General features: G+C 50.7%; 1 protein-coding gene across 1 annotated transcript in view; it reads left to right on the top strand.

Annotated features, from left to right (window-relative positions):
• The window catches only part of FERMT2 (FERM domain containing kindlin 2), a gene marked incomplete in the record, with an annotated part of 56,856 nt that extends 38,824 nt beyond the window's left edge, over window positions 1-18,032 (top strand). Inside the window, 5 exon segments of the mRNA XM_040333710.1 lie at window positions 332-553; window positions 8,941-8,961; window positions 11,368-11,492; window positions 14,298-14,439; window positions 16,555-18,032. Of these exon segments, the coding sequence (XP_040189644.1) occupies window positions 332-553; window positions 8,941-8,961; window positions 11,368-11,492; window positions 14,298-14,439; window positions 16,555-16,728 (684 nt within the window).
• Window positions 18,033-27,560: the final 9,528 nt, after the last annotated feature.

Here is a 27,560-nt window from a genome sequence, read left to right as displayed (position 1 = left end):
TCCTGGTTCCCCCCCCGCTCCTGCCTCCTGGTTCCCCCCGCTCCTGCCTCCTGGTCGCCTCGCCCCGCCCCTGGTCCCCCTGCCTCTGGTTCCCCCGCCCTGCCTTTTTTAACCTTGCGCAGTAATCGTGCATCGTGGACAGGATAATCGTAATCGAATCATGAGACCAGTGAAGATGCGCACCCAAAATAATAAAGTATATAATTACTTTTATTTTCAACTCGGGATCTTGAAAGTGGTTGGATTTTGTGTTTTTCCGGCAGGAATGTGTTGAAGGTTCTTTCGGGGAAAGATTTATATACATTTTTCTTCTTTTCTTTCCGTCTTGCAGGAGAAGCAATACGCTCACTGGATGGCAGCCTGCCGATTGGCATCCAAAGGGAAGACCATGGCGGACAGTTCCTACAACCTGGAGGTCCAGAACATCTTGTCCTTCTTGAAGATGCAGCACCTAAACCCGGACCCTCAGTTCATTCCCGACCAGGTCAACTCTGACATCAACCCGGAGTGTGTCGTCTCGCCCCGTTATCTGAAGAAATACAAGAACAAACAGGTACTGCCATTCCCACCACCTTCCGCGATGGGGGGGTTGCCTGGACACTGGCGGCTGGTTTTGCTTTTGCACCACGGCAGGGGGCTCGGGGTGTTTACAGAGCTTCCGGTGCTGCTTTTGGCAGTTGTGCAGTAACAGCGCAGGGTCCTGTAGGTGTTCAGTAATGGATTGTTGAGATCAAAGGGAGGTCCTCAGGTAAAGATTAAGGGGGATCAGGGCCATCTTTAAAGCAGAGGGAAAGGGGCAGCTGCCCCGGGCCCTGTCATTGTTTTGGGGCCCTAAGCAGCTGCCTCATACCTGCCAACTATCCCAGTTTAAATTCCCTTGATGTTTTAGTCCCGTCCTGTGTCCTGATATTTCAGTGTGAAGTTCTGTTACTGCTGCCCAGCTCTGCCCTATCGTGTACAGATAACTCACCAGCAGACCCTGCGTTTACATGTAAATACCGTATGCGTTCGCTTCTGCGCGCAAGCTTGTTAGGACGGGGCTCTTTAAAAAAAAAAAAGATTTTCTTATTTATTTTGCTTGATTTTATTTATTTTTACACAGTTAAAAAAAAAAAAGTTGGGTCACTTTGATTCTTATTACAAGGAATGTAAACATCCCTTGTAATAGAAAAAAAAGCATGACAGGTCCTCTTATATATGAGATCTGGGGGTCAAAAAGACGTCACATCTCATATTTACACCAAAATGCAATAAAAAATAAATTGGCTTTTTAACCACTTCAGCCCCGGACCATTATGCAGGTAAAGGACCGGGCCCCTTTTTGCGATTTGGCGCTGCGTCGCTTTAACTGACAATTGCGCGGTCGTGCGACGTGGCTCCGAAACAAAATTGGCGTCCTTTTTTTTCCCCCCACAAATAGAGATTTCTTTTGGTGGTATTTGATCACCTCTGCGGTTTTTATTTTTTGCGCTATAAACAAAAATAGAGCGAAAGTTTTGGAAAAAAAAACAGTGGCCCAGATTCAGGTACATTTGCGCTTTATTTGCGGAGGCACAGGGCAACGATTTCGCCCTGCGCCCACGCAAATATTTTGCGCTGCCCACGATTCACGGAGCAGTAGCTCCGTAAATTGCGAGGGCGCGCCGTCAAAATTGCCCGGCGTAAGCGCGCGCAATGTAAATGATCCCGCCGGGGGCGGGAATCATCTAAATTTAGGCGCGCTCCCGCGCCGAGCGTAGAGCGCATGCTCCGTCGGGAAACTTTCCCGACGTGCATTGCGGAAAATGACGTCGCAAGGACGTCATTTGCTTCAGAGTGAACGTGAATGGCGTCCAGCGCCATTCACGAATCACTTACGCAAACGACGTCGATTTTAAATCTCGCGACACGGGAACGTGGGTATCCTATAGCATTGGCTGCGCCTTTTAGGATGTGTAACGTTACGCGAAACCCGACGTACGCAAACTACGTAATTTGCGTACGCAGGGCTCGCGCAACATTGTGAATCGGTGTTAGTATGCAATTTGCATACTATACACAGATCACAATGGGAGCGCCCCCTAGCGGCCATCGCAAGAATGCAGCCTAAAATCTGCGTGGCATAAGAGCCTTATGCCACGCAGATTTTAGGCTGCAGTCGCCGTAGCGATGTTCCTGAATCAGGAGCATTCGCTACGCCGGAGCAAGTAAGCAATTGCGCTGCGTAACCTATGGTTACACAGGCGCAATTGCTACTTGAATCTGGGCCAATATTTTTTTACTTTTTGCTATAATATCCCCCAAAAAATATATAAAACATTTCCCTCAGTTTAGGCCGATACGTATTCTTCTACATATTTTTGGTAAAAATAAATCACAATAAGCGTCTATTGATTGGTTTGCGCAAAAGTTATAGCGTCTACAAAATGGAGGATAGTTTTATGGCATTTTTATAAAAAAAAATTAAATACTAGTAATGGCGGCGATCAGCAATATTTATTTATTTATTTATTTTTATTCTTTTCTCGTGACTGCGACATTATGGCGGACACTTTTGACACATTTTTGGGACCATTGTCGTTTATACCGCGAAAAGTGCTATAAAAATGCTCTGATTACTGTAAAGCTGCATTCACACCTAGGCGACAAGTAACGCCGCGTACGCGGCGTATTTTGCCGCGATTCGTTTAACTTTTTTTTTTTTTTAACAAATCATCTCCATCGCTGTCTATGGCCGAACGCCAATGCCGCCTGAAAAAAAGGGTCCGGGACTTGTTGGTAGGCATACGGCGTTTCGGCGTTCGGCGTGAGATGTGAACCATCTCATAGACAGCAATGGAAATTCGCCCCTCCAGCGTATGGCGTCGGGCGTTTTGTCGCCAAGGTGTGAATGGAGCCTTAAAATGACACTGGCAGTGAAGGGGTTAACCACTAGGGGGCGCTTAGAGGTTAAGTGTGACCTAGGGAGTGATTCTTACTGTAGGGGGGGGCGTGGCTGTAGGTGTGACGTCACTGATCGCCGTTCCCTATGACAGGGAACAGACGATCAGTGTCACTGCCACACAGAAGGTTTGTTTACACTCGCCCTCTCCCGTGTGTAAGGGGCCCCACAATTCCTGGTGGTAGGCAGGGAGCAGAGGGCCCGAGCCAGAGGTGGTGGAACTGAGTTCCAGCTGGGGGATAAAAGCCCCGGTCATGACACTGGAGCGTCGCACTTACCCCAGGGGGGGGGCCTCATTTACAGGACACACGGGGAACATTTACAAAGCTGCAAAGTTTTCCGTACAGAATATATTCCATCGTTCTACCGACTCGCACTTTCCAGTTTTTCGGTCGCGCTCAGCCCGTGGACTGGCTTTGAACCGTGAATTTACAAGCAGGTCAGCACAGTCTCCTGGAAAGGGTTAATATTACGGAAACGCGCGTCCAGGAAGCGTCTCATATGGAGGTCACATGGGGCGGTTCTGTCCCTCGGAGTCTCATGACATGAAGCTGCTGTAAAGGCAGGATGTGTGTGGGGGGGGGGAGGGGGGGAATGCGCGGAATGTGATCTGCATGTTACCAGTGAGAAATGTCATCTGGCCGTCTCATGCAATCATGGCCGCCCTGAAATACGCGGAAAAACCTCGCTAAACTCCACCTCCCTTCTATATGCGTTGCAGATAATTTTTCTCCTGAGGTCGGATTCACATTTTACTGGACTATTGATGCACACGTGTTACAGCGCGTGATAACGTTTATGGTACCCCCCCCCTTTATTATGAATCGGCTGCCAACGCACCACATCGGGTGGAATAAAATGTATATGACCGGTACTGCGAGGCGCAGCACACCGCAATGCACAATACGCGCTCCACTTTACAATGAATAGCCCCACACGAGGCCGAAACCAGGGGTGGGCAGCCCTGGGCATTGTAGCGTCATGTACTGCCGCCATCGCCGAGCGAAGGCTCCCGCCCTAGCGCCACCGTCGCCGAGCGAAGGCTCCCGCCCTAGCGCCACCGTCGCCGAGCGAAGGCTCCCGCCCTAGCGCCACCGTCGCTGAGCGAAGGCTCCCACCCTCCCGCCCTAGCGTCGCTGAGCGAAGGCTCCCGCCCTAGCGTCGCTGAGCTAAGGCTCCCGCCCTCCCGTCGCTGAGCTAAGGCTCCCGCCCTACCGTCGCCGAGCGAAGGCTCCCGCCCTAGCGCCACCGTCGCCGAGCGAAGGCTCCCGCCCTAGCGCCACCGTCGCCGAGCGAAGGCTCCCGCCCTAGCGCCACCGTCGCCGAGCGAAGGCTCCCGCCCTAGCGCCACCGTCGCCGAGCGAAGGCTCCCGCCCTAGCGCCACCGTCGAAGAGACACAATTGCATTGTTAAAGTTATGGGGCGACCTGATATTGGGGTCGATTTTCGTTGCTAAATTGACTGAATGTAGGGTGACCACATTTCTAAACTACCATTCAGGGACACCCCCCCTTCCCAAAAATCAGCTTGCGCTGTAACGAATCACAGCACAGTGATTGGACACAAGAGGCGGGATTTATGATTTCTCCAATCACAAGCAGGGGGCGGGGATTGTGCTCCTCCAGGCATTCCCGGCCAGGACAAGTACTGCCAGGGAGTAAAGCGGTGATGTGGCGGCCTTTTTTTGGGGGCATCCGATTCTCCCAGGGGGGGGGGTGACTGTGTCGGTTTCATTCTGGGACACTGTATTGTCCTGGAATAAATGTGCCCGGGACAGACCTGCAAAATGCGTGACTGTCCCGGGCAATCTGGGGACACGTGATCATCCTAACTGAAGGTGCTCACAGCTCCAAAAAATATGGATCAAGGACCCCCGTGGGTCTGGGCAGCCATGAAAACAAGAGGGAGAGATTGATGGGTAAATGGTATGGAGATTGGTTGGGGTCGGATACCAACTTGTGTGTAATTGGATCGCCGTTTCTCAGACTGAAATAGGTCGCGTTTTTAGGCATCTCTTGCCATTCAATAGGCGTAAAAGTGAGACCGGATTCTGTGTCCCGTTGGGTTTGGTTTTCTTTGAGAGAGACTCTTCATTTAGGTAGCTGTAAACCCCCCCGCCCCGCAGTAGCACTCGGCCGGGTCCGCAGACTGCGCAGTTCTGAGATGGCCGCACAGTGGCCCTTTTACATGGAATCAAAGCGGCCCAGGGGGAAATTTCCACTCTGCCACCCAGCCCAGCCCACCCCTGTGTGATGATATACCTTTTATCTCTAGATAAGGATTCACAGATATGTTCCAACTGCGTGCAGTATACATCTGCTACGGAAAAAGTGCTGGATTTGTGTATACCGCGTTTCCCCGGAAATAAGCCTGGGTCTTATATTCATTTTGGCAACCAAAGACACAGTAGGGCTTATTTTCAGGGTAGGTCTTATCATGCAACGTGCTGTCTTCCCTCCCCCTCTCCCTCCCTGCCTGTCGGGAGTTAAAATGATTGTAAAATCCTATAATCCCCTCTATTACAGTATTATATGATGTACAATGTGTGTGTTTCTGTAATAGAATTGCGCCAAATACCTTCGTTATAGCGCCGCTCTGCGCTTCTGTGACCTGCCGGAGCTCTCTCCCCCCCCCCCCCCCCCCCCCCCCCCCATTTATATTACAGAAACACACATTGTACATTATATAATACTGTAATAGAGGGGATTATAGGATGTTGCGTGTATTCTAAACTAGGGCTTATTTTTGGGGTAGGGCTTATATTGCAGCCGTCCTGGAAAATTAATGTTCTGTGGCAGTTGGGAAAATTATAACAAATATATAAAGTTTGATGTTTTCCCAACTTGTCTGCAATCGAGGAAATGCACTTTTTAACCACTTCCCGCCCGGCCTATGGCCGATTTACGTCCGGGAAGTGGTTATGAAATCCTGACAGGACGTTCTAGAACGTCCTGCAGGATTTCATGCCGCGCGCGCCCGTGGGGGCGCGCATCGCGGCGATCGGTGATGCGGGGTGTCAGTCTGACACCCTGCATCTCCGATCTCGGTAAAGAGCCTCCGGCGGAGACTCTTTACCACGTGATCAGCCGTGTCCAACCACGGCTGATCACGATGTAAACAGGAAGAGCCGTCGATGGCTCTTCCTCACTCGCGTCTGACAGACGCGAGTAGAGGATAGCCGATCGGCGGCTCTCCTGACAAAAAAAAAAAAAAAAAGTCTAAAAAAAAAAAAAAAAAAAAAGCATAAAGAAAAAAAAAAAAGATGCCAGTCAGTGCCCACAAATGGGCACTGACTGGCAACCTGGCAAAAATCAGTGCTGCCACCCCAGTGTCCATCAGCGCCACCCCAGTGTCCATCAGCGCCACCCCAGTGTCCATCAGCGCCACCCCAGTGTCCATCAGTGCCACCCCACAGTGCCCATCCATGCCCAGTGCCCACCTATCAGTGCCTATCTGTGCCACCCATAAGTATCCATCAGTGCCGCCCATGAGTGCCCATCTGTGCCGCCTATGAGTGCCCAGTGCCGCCCATGAGTGCCGCCTATGTGTGCCCATCAGTGCCGCCTATGTGTGCCCATCAGTGCCGCCTATGTGTGCCCATCAGTGCCGCCTATGTGTGCCCATCAGTGCCGCCTATGTGTGCCCATCAGTGTCGCATACCAGCGCCGCCAATCAGTGCCACCTCATCGATGTCCATCAGTGCCATCTCATCGGTGCCCATTAGTGCCGCCATATCAGTGCCCGTAATTGAAAGAGAAAACTTATTTACAAAAAAATTAACAGAAAAAAATAAAAACGTAATTTTTTTTCCAAATTTTCAGCCTTTTTTTAGTTGTTGCGCAAAAAAAAAAAATCGCAGAGGTGATCGAATACCACCAAAAGAAAGCTCTATTTGTGGGGAAAAAAGGACGCCAATTTTGTTTGGGTACAGTGTAGCATGACCGCGCAATTGCCATTCAAAGTGCGACAGTGCTGGAAGCTGAAAATTGGCTTGGGCGGGAAGCTGCGTAAGTACCTGGTATGGAAGGGGTTAAGGTCCCCTTTCTGCAGGTCAGGCCACTGGAATTATTAATGTGATTTGTATTCTGTGGATGTGGACCCCGGGGTCACACTGGCAATGGGTTGTGATCAATGCTTTGTACTGCGTGACTGTATAGGTGTGCTGCATCCTCCACCACCGCCGCCTCCACCTCTCACTTTGCTGTCACTCGGCTTTTTTTTTTTTATTTATTTTGTTTCGAAGGTCATTTGCATGCTTTGGCTGGACTTCTGTTCTGGGAAGATCTGCAGAACTTTCTTCTTTTGCTTGTTTACCATAAATCTCATTTGCTCTTTTTGTTTTGTCCCCCATCTCCTCCTTCCTCCTCCACCTTCCTCCTCCATCTCCACCTTCCTCCTCCACCTTCCTCCTCCATCTCTTCCTTCCTCCTCCACCTTCCTCCTCCATCTCTACCTTCCTCCTCCATCTCTACCTTCCTCCTCCATCTCCACCTTCCTCCTCCATCTCCACCTTCCTCCTCCATCTCCACCTTCCTCCTCCATCTCCACCTTCCTCCTCCATCTCCACCTTCCTCCTCCATCTCCACCTTCCTCCTCCATCTCCACCTTCCTCCTCCATCTCCACCTTCCTCCTCCATCTCCACCTTCCTCCTCCATCTCCACCTTCCTCCTCCATCTCTACCTTCCTCCCCCATCTCTACCTTCCTCCCCCATCTCTTCCTTCTTCCTTCCTCCTCCATCTCCACCTTCCTCCTCCATCTCCACCTTCCTCCTCCATCTCCACCTTCCTCCTCCATCTCCACCTTCCTCCTCCATCTCTACCTTCCTCCTCCATCTCCACCTTCCTCCTCCATCTCCACCTTCCTCCTCCATCTCCACCTTCCTCCTCCATCTCCACCTTCCTCCTCCATCTCCACCTTCCTCCTCCATCTCTACCTTCCTCCCCCATCTCTACCTTCCTCCCCCATCTCTTCCTTCTTCCTTCCTCCTCCATCTCCACCTTCCTCCTCCATCTCCACCTTCCTCCTCCATCTCCACCTTCCTCCTCCATCTCCACCTTCCTCCTCCATCTCCACCTTCCTCCTCCATCTCCACCTTCCTCCTCCATCTCCACCTTCCTCCTCCATCTCCACCTTCCTCCTCCATCTCCACCTTCCTCCTCCATCTCCACCTTCCTCCTCCATCTCCACCTTCCTCCTCCATCTCCACCTTCCTCCTCCATCTCTACCTTCCTCCCCCATCTCTACCTTCCTCCCCCATCTCTACCTTCCTCCCCCATCTCTTCCTTCTTCCTTCCTCCTCCATCTCCGCCTTCCTCCTCCATCTCCGCCTTCCTCCTCCTCCTCCTCCTCCTCCTCCATCTCTACCTTCCACCTTCCTCCTCCATCTCTACCTTCCACCTTCCTCCTCCATCTCTACCTTCCACCTTCCTCCTCCATCTCTACCTTCCACCTTCCTCCTCCATCTCTTCCTTCCTCCTCCATCTCTACCTTCCTCTTCCTCCTCCATCTCTACCTTCCTCTTCCTCCTCCATCTCTACCTTCCTCTTCCTCCTCCATCTCTACCTTCCTCTTCCTCCTCCATCTCTACCTTCCTCTTCCTCCTCCATCTCTACCTTCCTCTTCCTCCTCCATCTCTACCTTCCTCCTCCTCCTCCCACATCTCCGCCTTCCTCCTCCATCTCCATCTCCGCCTTCCTCCTCCATCTCTTGCTCCTCCATCTCTTGCTCCTCCATCTTCCTTCTCCATTTCCACCTTCACCTTCTTCACCTTCTCCTCCTTCCTCCATCTTCTCTCTTGCCCCCACCCCATTCCTCCATCTTCTCTCTTGCCCCCCCCATTCCTCCATCTTCTCTCTTGCCCCCACCCCATTCCTCCATCTTCTCTCTTGCCCCCCCCCATTCCTCCATCTTCTCTCTTGCCCCCCCCATTCCTCCATCTTCTCTCTTGCCCCCCCCCCATTCCTCCATCTTCTCCTTCCTCCTCCTCCCCCATCCATTTCTCGGCATTGCCCTCCACAGCCAGGCTATGTAAGAGATTTGGTAAGTTCAATCTTTACAACAAAACTGTGTTTATAGTCTGTTGCCTTCCCCTCCCCCCCCCCCCTTTCCCCATGACGTCCTTTTTTTTTTTTTTTTTTTTGCTGGTTTTCACAGATTTGTTGATGTTTAAAGTGGAACTCCAGACAAAAGTAAATAATCTTCAGAAAGTCTTGTGTCACCACAATGATGGTGTCAGCCGGGATGAGGGGTGCACATGGCGCCGGTGGTGATGTCATTGTGGAAGAAAGGTTTGACCAATGAAAAGCCACCTTGGGTCACAGAGGTCACAAATGACGGTTCCCGGGGACAATTTCACACTCCGTGTTCCTGACTTCCCCTTTTCACCAAATATTTCCTGTTTTCTCCGCTCCGCGTTCCATCGCAACTATCGCTTCACTTCGAAATCTTCTTCTTTGGTTTTGTTTACCAAAGGTCCTCTTCCTGGCTGTACATGGTGCCGTCCTCTTCCTGGCTGTACATGGTGCCGTCCTCTTCCTGGCTGTACACAGGCCCGTCCTCTTCCTGGCTGTACATAGTGCCGTCCTCTTCCCGGCTGTCCACAGTGTCCGTCCTCTTCCCGGCTGTCCACAGTGTCCGTCCTCTTCCCGGCTGTCCGTAGCGCCGTCCTCTTCCTGGCTGTCCGTAGCGCCGTCCTCTTCCTGGCTGTCCGTAGCTGTCCGTAGCGCCGTCCTCTTCCTGGCTGTCCGTAGCGCCGTCCTCTTCCTGGCTGTCCGTAGCGCCGTCCTCTTCCTGGCTGTCCGTAGCGCCGTCCTCTTCCTGGCTGTCCACAGTGCCGTCCTCTTCCTGGCTGTCCGTAGCGCCGTCCTCTTCCTGGCTGTCCGTAGCGCCGTCCTCTTCCTGGCTGTCCGTAGCGCCGTCCTCTTCCTGGCTGTCCGTAGCGCCGTCCTCTTCCTGGCTGTCCGTAGCGCCCGTCCTCTTCCTGGCTGTCCGTAGCGCCGTCCTCTTCCTGGCTGTCCGTAGCGCCGTCCTCTTCCTGGCTGTCCGTAGCGCCGTCCTCTTCCTGGCTGTCCGTAGCGCCCCTTCCTCTTCCTGGCTGTCCGTAGTGCCGTCCTCTTCCTGGCTGCCCGTAGTTCCTCTTCCTGGCTGCCCGTAGTGCCGTCCTCTTCCTGGCTGTCCGTAGTGCCCCTTCCTCTTCCTGGCTGCCCATAGTGCCCCTTCCTCTTCCTGGCTGTCCGTAGCGCCGTCCTCTTCCTGGCTATGTCCGTAGCGCCCCTTCCTCTTCCCGGCTGTCCACAGGGCCCGTCCTCTTTCTGGCTGTCCGTAGTGCCGTCCTCTTTCTGGCTGTCCGTAGTGCCCCTTCCTCTTTCTGGCTGTCCGTAGTGCCCCTTCCTCTTTCTGGCTGTCCGTAGTGCCCCTTCCTCTTTCTGGCTGTCCGTAGTGCCCCTTCCTCTTCCTGGCTGTCCGTAGCGCCCCTTCCTCTTCCTGGCTGTCCGTAGCGCCCCGTCCTCTTCCTGGCTGTCCGTAGCGCCGTCCTCTTCCTGGCTGTCCGTAGCGCCGTCCTCTTCCTGGCTGTCCGTAGCGCCGTCCTCTTCCTGGCTGTCCGTAGCGCCGTCCTCTTCCTGGCTGTCCGTAGCGCCGTCCTCTTCCTGGCTGTCCGTAGCGCCGTCCTCTTCCTGGCTGTCCGTAGCGCCGTCCTCTTCCTGGCTATGTCCGTAGCGCCCCTTCCTCTTCCCGGCTGTCCACAGTGTCCGTCCTCTTCCTGGCTATGTCCGTAGCGCCCCTTCCTCTTCCCGGCTGTCCACAGGGCCCGTCCTCTTTCTGGCTGTCCGTAGCGCCCGTCCTCTTTCTGGCTGTCCGTAGCGCCCGTCCTCTTTCTGGCTGTCCGTAGCGCCCGTCCTCTTTCTGGCTGTCCGTAGCGCCCGTCCTCTTCCTGGCTGTCCGTAGCGCCGTCCTCTTTCTGGCTGTCCGTAGCGCCCGTCCTCTTTCTGGCTGTCCGTAGCGCCCGTCCTCTTCCTGGCTGTCCGTAGCGCCGTCCTCTTTCTGGCTGGCTGCAGTGCCCGTCCTCTTCCTGGCTATGTCCACAGTGCCCGTCCTCTTCCTGGCTATGTTCACAGTGCCCGTCCTCTTCCTGGCTATGCAGTGTGACACAAATATATGTAAATCACATGACCGGCTGAACAGCATTACAACTATTTTTTTGCAGGTAATATTTTTTTTAGTCTGGCGTTCCACTTTGAGCAGCGCACACCTGTATGGGAATGTCCCAGTGTTCAGTCCGATGTACTTTATGAATCTGATATAAAGGAAGTTTTGTTCCTTTTTGGTGTCCTGTGTGTATTCAGTCCCCTCCCCTTCCCCCTTCCCCCGCTTTCTCTGTTGGGTTTCGGTAAACTCTGAAATCCCGTTATTTGTGATCATTTCTGATAAATCTTCATCTCTCCTCAGATCACGGCCCGGATTCTGGAAGCCCATCAGAACGTCGCCCAGATGAGTCTCATAGAAGCAAAGATGAGGTTTATCCAGGCCTGGCAATCCTTGCCCGAGTTCGGCATGACCCATTTCATTGCCAGGTCAGTCTATGGCGGGGGAGGGTGGCTTTGTGAGCCCGAATGTTACAATGTCTCATTTTATCAAAAGATCTGCCTATCCAGGTGAGGGCGGGGCCCGGAGGAGGAACTCCCAGAGATGCCTTCAGCCTGCATAGCTTTGTTGCTAGGACGTTGCTAAGACACTCCCAGCCACTTCAGACCCCCTCACAAGCGCTCTCTCGCGCTCATACGTCCCCCCCCACACACACACACACACGTGCGCTCTCTCACACTCATACGTTCCCCCCCCCCCCCCACATGTGCGCTCACACCCCCTTACATGCGCTCTCTCATGCTCACAACCCCTCTCTCCCTCACATGCGCTCTCTCACACTCATACGCCCCCCCCCCACACATGTGCGCTCTCTCACACTCATACGTTCCCCCCCCCCCCCCACATGTGCGCTCACACCCCCTTACATGCGCTCTCTCATGCTCACAACCCCTCTCTCCCTCACATGCGCTCTCTCACACTCATACATTCCCCCCCGGCACATGTGCGCTCTCTCACACTCATACGTCCCCCCCCCCCCACACACACGTGCGCTCTCTCACGCTCACACCCCCTTACATGCGCTCTCTCACGCTCACAATCCCTCTCTCCCTCTCTCCCTCACATGCGCTCTCTCACGCTCACACCCTCCCCCCCCTCACATGCGCTCTCTCGCACTCACACCCTCCACCCCCCCTCGCATGCGCTTTCTCGCGCTCACACCCTACCCTCCTCCCATGCGCTCTCGTGCTCACACCCTACCCCACTCACATGCGCTCTCGCACTCACACCCTCCCCCCTCTTAGCGCTCTCTCGCACTCGCACCCTCCCCCCTCACATGCGCTCTCTCGCTCATACCCTCCCCTCCTCACATGCGCTCTCTCGCGGTCACACCCTCCCCTCCTCACATGCGCTCTCTCACGCTCACACCATCCCCCTCCTCACTTGCGCTCTCTCACGGTCACACCCTCCCCCCCCCCCTCACATGCGCTCTCGCGCTCACACCCTCCCCTCCTCACATGCGCTCACACCCTCCCCTCCTCACATGCGCTCTTGCGCTCATACCCTACCCCCCTCACATGCGCTCTTGCGCTCATACCCTACCCCCTTCACATGCGCTCTCTCGTGCTCACAGACTCCCTCCCCCTTCACATGCACTCTCTCTCGCTCATACCCTCCCTCCCCCCCCTCACATGCGCTCTCACATCGTGAGATGCTTATTCATAGCTCCAGCCATGTCCTCCATTCAGAATTTTTTATGGCTCCACCCACACAGCCATGTCCTCCATTCACAGATGCATTTTATGGCTCCACCCACACAGCCATGTCCTCCATTCACAGATGCATTTTATGGCTCCACCCACACAGCCATGTCATCCATTCACAGATGCATTTTATGGCTCCACCCACACAGCCATGTCATCCATTCACAGATGCATTTTGTGGCTCCACCCACACAGCCATGTCATCCATTCACAGATGCATTTTATGGCTCCACCCACACAGCCATGTCCTCCATTCACAGATGCATTTTATGGCTCCACCCACACAGCCATGTCATCCATTCACAGATGCATTTTATGGCTCCACCCACACAGCCATGTCATCCATTCACAGATGCATTTTGTGGCTCCACCCACACAGCCATGTCATCCATTCACAGATGCATTTTATGGCTCCACCCACACAGCCATGTCATCCATTCACAGATGCATTTTATGGCTCCACCCACACAGCCATGTCATCCATTCACAGATGCATTTTATGGCTCCACCCACACAGCCATGTCCTCCATTCACAGATGCATTTTATGGCTCCACCCACACAGCCATGTCATCCATTCACAGATGCATTTTATGGCTCCACCCACACAGCCATGTCCTCCATTCACAGATGCATTTTATGGCTCCACACACACAGCCATGTCATCCATTCACAGATGCATTTTATGGCTCCACACACACAGCCATGCCATCCATACACAGATCCTTTTAGACCAGGGGGGGGTCTCAAACTGTCGGCCCTCCAGCTGTTGGAAAAACTACAAGTCCCATGAGGCATTGCAAGGCTGACAGTTACAAGCATGACTCCCACAGGCAGAGAGAGGCATGATGGGACTTGTAGTTTCGCAACAGCTGGAGGGCCGCCAGTTTGAGACTCTCCGATTTAGACAGCTCTGTGAATGGAGGTCCCATCTGCAGCCGTGGTAGAGTGACTCTTTGATCTTTTAATGAAGCACAAGTGCAGTGATGTCGCCGCCCTCATAGTCCATTGATGGTTCCTCCAGCTCCATTACAGAAGGCCCTCCCCTCTGTCCAGACCAGGGGGTGGAGGAATAGTCTGCAGGAGCCAGTGAGCCAACGCCATACAGAAAGTGTCTGGAAATTAATAAATGCCCCCCCCCCCCCCAGGAAGTGGGTAGCCACCTACTAAACATTTACCTTCATCCACTCCTGCGTTCCTCACAGCGGAAATTCAAACTTGCAGCTGCACCGGTCTCCTCCTGGGCGTGCGCTGGGCGTCACTCCGTTATTCCTGTGGATGGACCTGTAGGTGGGCGGGGCCACCATGAGCACGGATCGGCCACAGGAAGGAATGGTCAGATCAGCCACAGGACAGTATCCCGTCTCTTTGCTCTTCCATATTTATCTTCCTGGAAGAAAAGGGCAAAACTGCAAATTTACGTAAAAAATTTCAGAAGTGCAAATTGCCGCAGTTTTTGCCCAAAGTCGCGCTCTGAGGTCCTGCAGAGATTCGTATAGATTTACATGTCGCCGCCTTCTTTTTATCATCAGGTTCCAAGGAGGGAAGAAGGAGGAGCTGATTGGCATCACCTATAACCGGATCATCAGGATGGATGCCCACACCGGCGACGCCATTAAAACGTGGAGGTTCAGCAACATGAAACAATGGAACGTCAACTGGGAGATAAAAATGGTAATCCTCTCTGGAAATGATCCTCTTTTATTGCTTAGCTTTATATTGTGAGCCTTGGGGCCCCACAGCGGCGGGGCGTCCATAAAGGGCGCAGGAGCGTCGCCCCCTCCATCCTGCCACCCCTCTCACCGTAGATAGATTCATGTATTGCATAAATCGATCTATGGTCGCCGCTGCCGCCCCCTATTCAGGTGCCCGACCCCTTTTCGGGCACCTGAATTACAGCGGCGAGGGTATTTTTTTGGAAGCACCCGATTAGAGCCGTAGGCTCCAATAGGCATCCAAAAAGGTGAACAGCAGGCGCCATGCTGGGCGCTCGCTGTTCACTCCATTTCCCATCACTGAACCAATCGGGTGCTCGGGTCTGGTTACCTGTCACCTGACTGGTTGAAACAAATGCCCCCCCTCGGCTCTTGTGTGCGTAACCTCCCCCCCCCTCGGCTTGTGTGTGTGTGTGTGTAACCCCCCCCCTCGGCGTGTGTGTGTGTGTGTGTGTGTGTGTAACCCCCCCTTGGCTTGTGTGTGTGTGTGTGTGTGTGTGTGTAACCCCCCCCCTTGGTGTGTGTGTGTGTAACCCCTCCCCCCCTTGGCGTGTGTGTGTAACCCCCCCCTTGGTGTGTGTGTGTGTGTAACCCCCCCCCCCTTGGTGTGTGTGTGTGTGTAACCCCCCCCCCTTGGTGTGTGTAACCCCCCCCCCCTTGGCTTGTGTGTGTGTAACCCCCCCCCCTTGGTGTGTGTGTGTAACCCCCCCCCCCCCTTGGTGTGTGTGTGTGTGTAACCCCCCCCCCCTTGGTGTGTGTAACCCCCCCCCCTTGGCTTGTGTGTGTGTGTGTGTGTGTGTGTGTGTAACCCGCCCCCTTGGCTCGTGTGTGTAACCCCCCTCCCCTTGGCGTGTGTGTGTGTGTGTGTGTACCCCCCCCCCCCTTGGTGTGTGTGTGTAACCCCCCCCCCCCTTGGTGTGTGTAACCCCCCCCTCTTGGCTTGTGTGTGTGTGTGTGTGTGTGTAACCCGCCCCCTTGGCTTGTGTGTGTAACCCGCCCCCTTGGCTTGTGTGTGTAACCCGCCCCCTTGGCTTGTGTGTGTAACCCCCCCCTTGGCTTGTGTGTGTAACCCCCCCCCTTGGCTCGTGTGTGTAACCCCCCCCCCCCCTTGGTGTGTGTGTGTAACCCCCCCCCCTTGGTGTGTGTAACCCCCCCCCCTTGGCTTGTGTGTGTGTGTGTGTGTGTAACCCCCCCCCCTTGGTGTGTGTACCCCCCCCCCCCCTTGGCTTGTGTGTGTGTGTGTGTAACCCCCCTCCCCTTGGCGTGTGTGTGTGTGTGTGTGTGTGTGTACCCCCCCCCCCTTGGTGTGTGTGTAACCCCCCCCCCCTTGGTGTGTGTAACCCCCCCCCCCCTTGGCGTGTGTGTGTGTGTGTGTGTGTGTGTACCCCCCGTGTGTAACCCGCCCCCTTGGCTTGTGTGTGTAACCCCCCCCCCCCTTGGCTCGTGTGTGTGTGTGTAACCCCCCCCCCCCCTTGGCTCGTGTGTGTGTGTGTAACCCCCCCCTTGGCTCGTGTGTGTAACCCCCCCCCCCCTTGGCTCGTGTGTGTGTGTGTACCCCCCCCCCCCCTTGGCTCGTGTGTGTAACCCCCCCCCCCCTTGGCTCGTGTGTGTGTGTGTAACCCCCCCCCCCCCTTGGCTCGTGTGTGTGTGTGTAACCCCCCCCTTGGCTCGTGTGTGTGTGTGTAACCCCCCCCTTGGCTTGTGTGTGTGTGTGTGTAACCCCCCCCTCGGCTTGTGTGTGTGTGTGTGTGTGTGTGTGTGTAACCCCCCCGGCTTGTGTGTGTAACCCCCCCCCCCTTGGCTCGTGTGTGTGTGTGTGTGTGTGTGTAAACCCCCCCCCCCCCAGCTCGTGCGTGTAACCCCCCCCGGCTTGTGTGTGTAACCCCCCCCCCCCCTTGGCTCGTGTGTGTGTGTGTAAACCCCCCCCCCCCCCAGCTCGTGCGTGTAACCCCCCCCGGCTTGTGTGTGTAACACCCCCCCCCTTGGCTCGTGTGTGTGTGTGTAAACCCCCCTCGGCGTGTGTGTGTGTGCCCCCCTCGGCTCTTGTATGTAACCCTGCCCCTTTGTCTTCCAGGTAACCATAGAGTTTGCTGATGAAATGAGACTCTCCTTCATCTGCACAGAAGTAGATTGCAAAGTAGTTCATGAATTTATCGGCGGCTACATCTTCCTGTCCACGCGGGCCAAGGACCAGAACGAGAGTCTGGATGAAGAAATGTTCTTTAAACTCACAAGCGGATGGGTGTGAGTTCAATGACTCGGCTCCCCGCCCCCCCACCTCCCAGCCCCCCACCCACACCCCATTTATCAGAGCTGTCCTATCTTTATTTTCCTAAGTATGCTGCTTAAGAAAAAACGAAATAAAATAAACATAAGCTTGAAATGTATCCACTCTATGAAAAGAAAAAAGCACTTCCATCTTCCACCACCGGGATGTATCAAGGTTCTGACGGCCGTTCAAGAAACATGGCGGGAGTGTTGACGCGTTTCGCCCGAGACCTGAAACTCGCAAAGGGGTCCTTTTTTTTTTTTTTTTCTGGGGACTAAATTATGAACTAAGCAAAAGGAAAGTGCAAGTGTTTTTAAAGCCATTAACGACGTGACTGCGCAGGGCTTCAACCTATCCGCACCACCAGTCCGGTGTAACGCATGTATTTTTATATTTCAGTGACCGAGGGGATTTTGTAAAATTTTTTTTTTTTTTTTTTTTTTTTTTTTTTTTTATGCTTATATAGCAATTAGGTCAATGTTTAAAGTGTTGCGCTGTTTGGAGAACACAATGGTCCTATTATAGGGTGGCTGTTGCCTAGCTACAGCGGTTGCCATTTTGAAAAAAAAAGTCAGTCGATTGGCCTCAAAACTTGGCGGAGTTTTTTTTTTTTCTTTTTTTTTGCCTACGAATGTTTTTGGATAGCCTGCAAAATGGCCGTTTCTACTTTTTAGCTTCACGAAGTGCCTGATTGGTGTCATCAATTCCCCCCCGTCCTAACTATTGATTGGCTAACCAACGAAACGCCTTCCGATTTTATTTATCGGGTAAAATCCATTGGTGGAGGCCAATAAAAAAAAATGTCCGTCGCAAACCCATTGCCTCGTGAAGTGCCTCGATGTGTCCGCCAAGCGGATCGGACGCCATATTGGCTCATCTGCGGAAATGGCCGTCACCTCTGTGCCTGGGCAAGAGTACACTGCGAAAAGTCCACGAATCACGTCACCCCCCCACCCCTCCCCCGATATACCTTCTACTGTCTACACCTTATAGTATTAAAGAACATGTAGTATTCACCAGCGTAACTGCGTCAAATATGCAATGTTCGTGACAATATGAAGTAAAGGTCTAATGAAGTATCATTTTTTTTGTGTAACTTATGTAAAAACACAGATTTTATAAAATTGTACAGTGTTTTTTTTTTTTTTCTTACTTTACTCACATTTTTTATTTTTATTTTTTTTGTTTGTTTTTGTTTTGCCTATTATATCTACATTTAAAAATATGCCTTTATGAATGTATTCTGTATTTTGATTTTAGTATTAAAGGATGTTGCTACAATATGTTTTTTTGACGTGGAATAATATAATTGCAGTGCGGGGCGGCCTAGGATGGGGGGATGGGGGGGGGGGGTGATGGTTTTTGTCAAATGTAAAGTTTAGAAGTGTTTATAGCCGGGGGGGTGGGCAATGCTTCGGCCTCATGTACATTGGTCGTTAAAATAATGTTATAAAAACGGAAGTAGCTTTGCAGTGAGATTTTGCAATACCGTTTTTGTTTTTGCATTTATTCACGTTTTTTTCCACGTTGGCATTTTTAGATTTTTTTTTTTTTCAGTTGAAGCGAAATAAATATCTCTCCATCTCTCACGCTTCAAAAAAAAAATTATATATATATATATATATATATATATATATATATATATATATATATATATATATATATATATATATATATTATTTATTTATATTTTTTTTTAACCAAGATATATATCTTTCGCTTAATAAATAAATAAATAAATAAATAAATAAATAAATAAAAATAAAAAAAATATATTAAAAAAAAAAACTGTCTAATAGAGATTATAGAATAGAATATATATATTATTCTCTAGTATTTTTTTTAAGTGAAAGATAGATATCTTTTGCTTAAAAAAAATAAATAAATACATATAAACACAGATTAAATATATATATATATTTAATCTGTGTTTATATGTATTTATTTTTTTTAAGCAAAAGATATCTATCTTTCACTTAAAAAAAATACTAGAGAATAATATATATATTCTATTCTATAATCTCTATTAGACAGGTTTTTTTTTTAATATATTTTTTTTATTTTTATTTATTTATTAAGCGAAAGATATATATCTTGGTTAAAAAAAATATAAATAAATACGTGTGTATATATATATGTATGTATATATATATATGTATGTGTGTGTGTGTGTGTATATGTGTATATATACATTTTTTTTGAAGCGTGAGAGATATATTTATTTCGCTTCAACTGAAAAAAAAAAAAAAAATCTAAAACATTATTTTTATTTATATATATATATATATATATATATATATATATATATATATATATATATATATATATATATATATATATATATATATATATATATATATATATATATATATATATATATATATATATATATATATATATATATATATATATATATATATATATATATATATATATATATATATATATAATTTTATTTTTTATCTGTGTTTATATGTATTTTTTTTTTTAAGCAAAAGATAGATATCTATCTTTCACCTAAAAAAATATTATATATATATATATATATATATATATATATATATATATATATATATATATATATATATATATATATCTCAGACAGTTTTATTTTTTTATTTTTTTTATCCACGATGGGGCAAAAATCCTAAAACCAAAAACCCGAAAGTGTACAAAAGACATGCACAGGGGCGGACTGACCATTCGGGCACTGCCTGAGGGCCCCATGCCACTAGGGGGCCCCCCCATCAGGGTTGCAAAACCAGGGACAGTATGTAAAAATCTGTGTTTTAAAAAAAAAACAGGAATATAGCTGCCCCGCCCCTTCAGTACCTTTTCAGAGTGTGTATTCTGTGTGGCCCCATAATCTATTGCCTGGTGGTCCCATAATCTCCTACTGTCCGGGGGGGGCCCCCATAATCTCCTACTGTCCGGGGGGGCCCCCATAATCTCCTATTGCATGGGGGGCCCCATGAGTTGTCAGTCCACCCCTGGACATGCACACACAAAAAACTGCACTTAAGGGTGCTGCTTTGTTCCCGAAGGGGTAGGACTCGTACCCTGACCCCCGGGGGCACAAGGCTCCTAAAGGGGGCATAGATTCAACATGGTCTGCCTAGCCAGAAGACCTGGGGGACCACCATTCTTCTTGGACACCCCAGAATACTAGGTCAGGGGAGCATTCCCAAAGAGAGCAAAGCTGCATGTGGGAGCAACAACCTCACTTTTGCTCTGTAACGACTCCTGAACCACGGCCTTTCCTATGGCCTCAGGATCCGATAGTATGAATTTCTTCTCCCCGCCCGACAAGTAGGTGAGAACCAGACCAGACACTTCATCCTCAATCTCCCTACCAGTTCCTGTCGTGGACCTCCCGGGACATCACCGCTCACGGGGTCCGGTTCCGGCAGGTGCTGGGGTAGGCCTCGACCGCGGCCGTGGGAAGCCTTGACGTATCCCACCTTCCCATGTTGTGGCCGTAGTATCCACTGCGATACTCGCTGGAGGCTCCGTAGTGGCAGCGACATCTGCTCCCGACTCACTTGCTCTCGCAGATGCAGTGTGCGTAGGCTGAACCGCAGGGGCAAAGGCGACCTCCTCTGGAGTAACTGTGCCTGTGATCCAGTCCACCTGATAAGCGCGGGCCGGCACAGTGGGTTGTTCCACCTCAAACAGGTATTCCCCACAGGATAGGCATCGTCCGAATGGGCGCAACTGTATGGTCAGTCCCTCGCATCCAGGGCACAGCATGCCCAGGGCCTCCACTTCCCGGCTTGTGTAGAGTGAAGCGTCCCCGGGGCTTTAGTCAGATCCCCATATCTGTAAGCAGGGCTCCGGATTGTGTAGTATCCACAGCATTGGGCATGGAGAACATCCTGGGCCCAAATATGGCTGGTGCCCAAAAAAAAGGAAGACATGCTGCTCGATCTCCTCGCTCGATCTGGCAACTTCTGGTCTTTGGCGCCAAACACACTCACGCGTTTCACACAGTTGGTGGGAACTCCTCCCCTTTTTGCTCTTTTGGCACGTAGCTCGCGGGCTTTCTCTTTCCTGGCTCCGCCCACGGCCTACGCAGGTGGCAAAAAATGATGTGTACCCTAAGCCACTTCTCTCTTTTAAAGCACAGTCCAACACGTCCTTGATTGCAGACTTTCAATAAAGCAAAAATACGTGAATCCAGTTGTCGGAGGCAACGGCAAATATCCCGGACGAGCCCCCACGTGTAGCACTACCCCCGTAGGGGCTGCTGGTTTAGATTTGGGTTTTGTACGTTACCTCTAAGTTCGTTGTCAAAAAATATCAGTCAGTCACCACTCCCTCTTGAGTGGGTATTGCCCACCTGGATAGGCCCCTCTCACATGGCCTAGCAGCCGGGATGATGCACGAACCAGTATGAGAACAGTCTCTGCCACAGACCGTCTGAGAATGATCATGGATGGTCAGGAATCCTCTGCCACAGGATTTATGTCCCGAACTTCCAGCCTTACAGTAAAGAGCCTTTAAGCCGATCCGACGGACTGTCAGACAAGTAGAGCTGTGGATCCCTGTATAACAGTCACCAGGACTGTCATGAGACATCAGCTTGCTTTGCTTGGTCTCCTCCAGGGCGGGTCCTCCCGCGGTTTCCTTTGTTAACCACTTCCCGCCCGGCCTATAGCCGATTTACGTCCGGGAAGTGGTTATGAAATCCTGACAGGACGTTCTAGAACGTCCTGCAGGATTTCATGCCGCGAGCGCATCGCGGCAATCTGTGATGCGGGGTGTCGGTCTGACACCCTGCATCTCCGATCTCGGTAAAGAGCCTCCGGCGGAGACTCTTTACCACGTGATCAGCCGTGTCCAATCATGGCTGATCACGATGTAAACAGGAAGAGCCGTTGATGGCTCTTCCTCACTCGCGTGTGACAGACGCGAGTAGAGGAGAGCCGATCGGCGGCTCTCCTGGCAGGGGGGGTTCGCGCTGATTGTTTATCAGCGCAGCCCCCCCTCGGATCACCACACTGGACCACCAGGGTGGGCAAAAAAAAAAAAAAAAGCCTGCAAAAAAAAAGTCTAAAAAAAAAAAAAAGCTTTCAAAAAAAGATGCCAATCAGTGGGCACTGACTGGCAACCTGGCAAAATCAGTGCTGCCCCACAGTGTCCATCAGTGCCACCCCAGTGTCCATCAGTGCCACCCCACAGTGCCCATCCATGCCCAGTGCCCACCTATCAGTGCCCATCTGTGCCACCCATAAGTATCCATCAGTGCCACCCATAAGTGCCGCCCATCTGTGCCGCCTATGAGTGCCCAGTGCCGCCTATGTGTGCCCATCCGTGCCGCCTATGTGTGCCCATCCGTGCCGCCTATGTGTGCCCATCAGTGCTGCCTATGAGTGCCCATCAGTGTCGCATACCAGCGCCGCCAATCAGTGCCACCTCATCTTTGCCCGTCAGTACTACCTCATCGATGTCCATCAGTGCCATCTCATTGGTGCCCATTAGTGCCGCCATATCAGTGCCCGTAATTGAAAGAGAAAACTTATTTACAAAAAAATTAACAGAAAAAAATAAAAACGTATTTTTTTTTTTCCAAATTTTCAGCCTTTTTTTAGTTGTTGCGCAAAAAAAAAAATCGCAGAGGTGATCAAATACCACCAAAAGAAAGCTCTATTTGTAGGGAAAAAAGGACGCCAATTTTGTTTGGGTACAGTGTAGCATGACCGCGCAATTGCCATTCAAAGTGCGACAGCGCTGAAAGCTGAAAATTGGCTTGGGCGGGAAGCTGCGTAAGTGCCCCCCGTATGGAAGTGGTTAAGCAGCTTCCCCCACTTGGATGGACAGCTTGGGATCCCCTTTAGAATCGTAGGCCCCAACCAGCATAGCTGGGCCTACTCAATAGAGATGCAGCCAACGTGGTCCCGGGGCTGGAATCGCACACACATACCTCGGGCCAGGAGGCGAAGGACACCGAAAAATGGCGTCTGCCCCTTAAAATATCCCTTCCCGGCATGCACAGCGGGGCACCACTCCCACTGGCCTGCTGCTGAGAAAGGTCACTTGTGTTCCAACATGGGCCTGAGGTGGTAACGCCACCTACAGGCAACAGGGGAAAATCCTATCAAGCACAACCATAGCCAGAACAGGGGCTAATTTCAATGAAATTCAACAAAGTCTGAGCCCAGCTATTGGCGCAGACACCCTCTAAATTTAGAACCGCGCCCCAGTCATTGGGAGCAGGGCGCTACATATTTTTTTCCAATAAAGTGGAGTTGCCCTTTAAATCCTCTCGGGGTGGAATATTCTATGTTTTTTTTATATTTTGTAAATTTATAACATTTTCAACGAAAATTTCTCCTGGAACGTTGGCGGGGATTATGGGTCGGCTGAGCCACCTCCAGCTCTAAATGTCGGGATGGAAAGTGCCGACTAATTACACCGCTGGGACAGAGCGCCGCGCACACAGAAGGTGAGTCATGACATTACTTGCCTGCTTCCAGCCTGCAAATTCTTTCCACTTTACATTCATCTTTATTCTGGACGCTGCGGATGGAATCTGGAGAAAGTTCTTCTTTTCTGACAGAATAATAATATGGGGGGGGAGGGGAGAGAGAAATGTCATGGAAGGATACATTGTACATCCTTCTATTTCTTATAAATATAAAATCCATCCTATTGTCTGCAGCATGGCCTTCCGCTAAATCTTCCCCCTTAACCACTTAAGGACCGGACCAATATGCTGCTAAATGACCCAAGGGGTTTTTACAATTCGGCACTGCGTCGCTTTAACAGACAATTGCGCGGTCGTGCGACGTGGCTCCCAAACAAAATTGGCGTCCTTTTTTCCCCACAAATAGAGATTTCTTTTGGTGGTATTTGATCACCTCTGCGGTTTTTATTTTTTGCGCTATAAACAAAAATAGCGCGACAATTTTGAAAAAAATGCAATATTTTTTACTTTTTGCTATAATAAATATCCCCCAAAAACATATATAAAAACATTTTTTTTCCTCAGTTTAGGCCGACACGTATTCTTCTACATATTTTTGGTAAAAAAAATCGCAATAAGCGTTTATCGATTGGTTTGCGCTAAATTTATAGCGTTTACAAAATAGGGGATAGTTTTATTTTTTTTTATTTTTTTTTTACTACTAATGGCGGCGATCAGCGATTTTTTTTTTCATGACTGCGACATTATGGCGGACACTTCGGACAATTTTGACACATTTTTGGGACCATTGTCATTTTCACAGCAAAAAATGCACTGATTACTGTGAAAATGACAGTTGCAGTTTGGGAGTTAACCACAGGCGGCGCTGTAGGAGTTAGGGTTCACCTAGTGTGTGTTTACAACTGTAGGGGGGTGTGGCTGTAGGACTGACATCATCGATCCAGTCTCCCTATAAAAGGGATCACTCGATCGATACGCCGCCACAGTGAAGCACGGGGAAGGTGTGTTTACATACGGCTCTCCCTGTTCTTCAGCTCCGGAGGACCGATCGCGACGGGGAGGTTATAAACGAATAGCCGCGCCCTCGTCCCGGATCGCTCCCCGCGGGAATCCGACTGCCGCATGTAGCGGGGGGGGGGGGTCCGATCGGACCCGCGACCCACGTCTAGGCAGGGACGTACAGGTACGCCAATGTGCCTGTACGTGCCATTCTGCCGACGTAAATGTAAATGCGATGGTCGGGAAGTGGTTAAATATGAACTCCGGAATAATAAATTCGTCGGTCATGTGACTTTTTCTGGAATCTTTTACCAGATCTGTGCAGAAATCCAATGTGAGACTTCCTGTAATAAAGACCGCCCGCTGCTGCTCTCTCTCCTTGTGCAGGGGGACTGGCCTCGTCTCCGCCCCCTCCTGTAGTTTTCTCTAGTGGGTGGAGCCTGCTGGGTCCCTCCCACAGCTCTGCTCTCTCTCCTTGTACAAGGGGACTGGACTTGTCCCCGCCCCCTCCTGTCGTTTTCTGTAGTGGGTGGAGCCTGCTGGGTGTGTAACCTCAGGCCTCGGGCTCTGGTGCTGGAGGGACCCCCTATGGCACACAGAGGAATCCTATCCTGGAGGCACGGGAGGAAGTAGAGGACAGCAGGAGCCAATCGGCATGTCTGGGAGATCTCCTAAGGAATCAGTCGGGGGGGGGGGGGGTCAGTCTGGAGAGTCAGGGCCGATCCTAGGGTCACAGGCGCCTGGGTTCAGAAATATTTCTGGCGCCCCACATGGGCGTGGTCATTTTTTACTAACTCCTCCCCTTAAACTCCCCTACAAATGTTCCTATGGCAATGACTTAACCACAGAGATGCTTCCCCAGGAAGTCTTCATTCCCCCGGGATCCTTACATGATCTCTTAACAATAAACAAAATACAGGAAGAGAAGCCGAGTACTGTATTGGGACCTGGAGGGGGGGCCTCTGATGGACACAGAGAGGGCTTCTGTTAGAGAGTCTGTTGAAAAAAGCCCCAGACATACTACAGACATGATACAGGAGATGGTCAGAGACTGCAGACATGGTACAGGAGAGGGTCAGAGACTGCAGACATGATACAGGAGAGGGTCAGAGACTGCAGACATGATACAGGAGAGGGTCAGAGACTGCAGACATGATACAGGAGATGGTCAGAGACTGCAGACACAGTACAGGAGACGGTCAGAGACTGCAGACATAGTACAGGAGACGGTCAGAGACTGTAGACATAGTACAGGAGATGGTCAGAGACTGCAGACATAGTACAGGAGATGATCAGAGACTGCAGACATAGTACAGGAGACGGTCGGAGACTGCAGACATAGTACAGGAGATGGTCAGAGACTGCAGACATAGTACAGGAGACGGTTAGAGACTGCAGACATAGTACAGGAGAGGGTCAGAGACTGCAGACATAATACAGGAGATGATCAAAGACTGCAGACATGATACAGGAGAGGGTCAGAGACTGCAGACATGATACAGGAGATGGTCAGAGACTGCAGACATAGTACAGGAGACGGTCAGAGATCACAGACATAGTACAGGAGATGGTCAGAGACTGCAGACATAATACAGGAGATGATCAAAGACTGCAGACATGATACAGGAGAGGGTCAGAGACTGCAGACATGATACAGGAGATGGTCAGAGACTGCAGACATAGTACAGGAGACGGTCAGAGATCACAGACATAGTACAGGAGATGGTCAGAGACTGCAGACATGATACAGGAGATGACCAGAGACTGCAGACATGATACAGGAGATGATCAGAGACTGCAGACATAGTACAGGAGATGGTCAGAGACTGCAGACACAATACAGGAGACGGTCAGAGACTGCAGACATAATACAGGAGACGGTCAGAGACTGCAGACATAGTACAGGAGATGGTCCGAGACACATCAGTTCTGGACAGACACACACCTATGCTCAGAACACTAGTTCTGGACGGACACAAACAAGGAGAGAAGGAGGGAGCGGAGAACTCTGCCGCTTTGGTGCCCCCATCTCTGCAGGCACCTGGGTGCAAAGCACCCTGCCTAGGATCGGCCCTGTGGAGAGTCCATTCTTGCACAGGTCGGAGTCCTGCTTTAATTATCTGACACATTCCCTATAGAGATTGATGGCTCAGAACTCGTGTTGTCGGCTCAGCAGTTCTGTGGCAGTGAAGGGGTGAATGATGTGATTGGCGCAGTAATTGCGGGGACGGTTTGGCTCCTTCATTAGGACTTCTGCTGAGCAATCTGCTGCTTCCTGTACTCAGTGCATTAGTGTAAATGATTCCCCCCATCCCCCAATCTCATGATTGATGCACGGTGTAATGGATAAGTGGGCGGACACAATGATCACATCTGATGACCTCACAGGAGAGGCCGCAATTACCAACAACACGACTCTTCACTGCAAATCCCAACTCAGGGTGGAAGTTCATTGACCGCATTCTCTTCTCTTCTCTTCTTTTTTTTCTTTCTTAGAGTAGGAAATGTTCAAAAACCCATCAAATTTTTTCCCCTTGGGGAGATTTTTCTTTACTTCCTGTCTAAGAGACACAGCAGGAGGAGAGAGGAAATCTGCCCAATGTGAGGGATTCCCCTCTTAGCTGTCCCTGAAAAAAAAAGACGTCCCCGTCGGAAGGATTCTGCTGACTTCTTCCTCTTGTGAAAGTTGTAAACTTCGTTTTCCCGTCACTTTCTGTCCCAGTGACAGCGATCCACAAATACGGAGAGAAACCCCCCCCCCCCCCCCCCACTGTATCATAAACCGGGGATCGCTTGTGTACATTCCTTGTACTGGTATCCCTGTAACCCCAATACTAATGGTCCCTGCAACCCCAATACTAATGGTCCCTGCAACCCCAATACTAATGGTCCCTGCAACCCCAATACTAACCCTCCAGGCAAACCTGCTTCATCCACTGTTATATGTGCTGCAACCAACACCAACCTTCTCTGTAACCCCAATACCAACCCCTTTCTCTACCCCAAAACCAACCCTGCCATAACCCCAATGCCAACCTTCCCTGTGACCCCAACATAAATCCTCCCTGTAATCCCAATGTCAACCCTCCTGTAACACCAACTCTTCTATAAACCCAACATCAACCCTCCCTTAAACCCTCCTGCAACCCCAATGTCAACTGTCCCTGTGACCCCAACATCAACCTTCCTGTAATCCCAATGTCTACCTTCCCTGTAACCCCAACATTAGCCCTCATGTAACCCCAACACCAACCCTACTGTAAACCCAGCATCAACCCTGCCTGTAACCCCAAAGCCAGCCGTCCCTGTAACCCCAACGTCAACCTCCCTGTAATCCTAACACCATTGCCTCCGTAACCCCAAAGCCAACTCTCCCTGTAACCCT

This window comes from Rana temporaria, chromosome 13 (genome assembly GCF_905171775.1).
Source record: "Rana temporaria chromosome 13, aRanTem1.1, whole genome shotgun sequence".
Classification (NCBI taxonomy): domain Eukaryota; kingdom Metazoa; phylum Chordata; class Amphibia; order Anura; family Ranidae; genus Rana; species Rana temporaria.
Note: the sequence above shows the minus strand (reverse complement) of the source record. Positions and strands in the feature narration are given on the sequence as shown.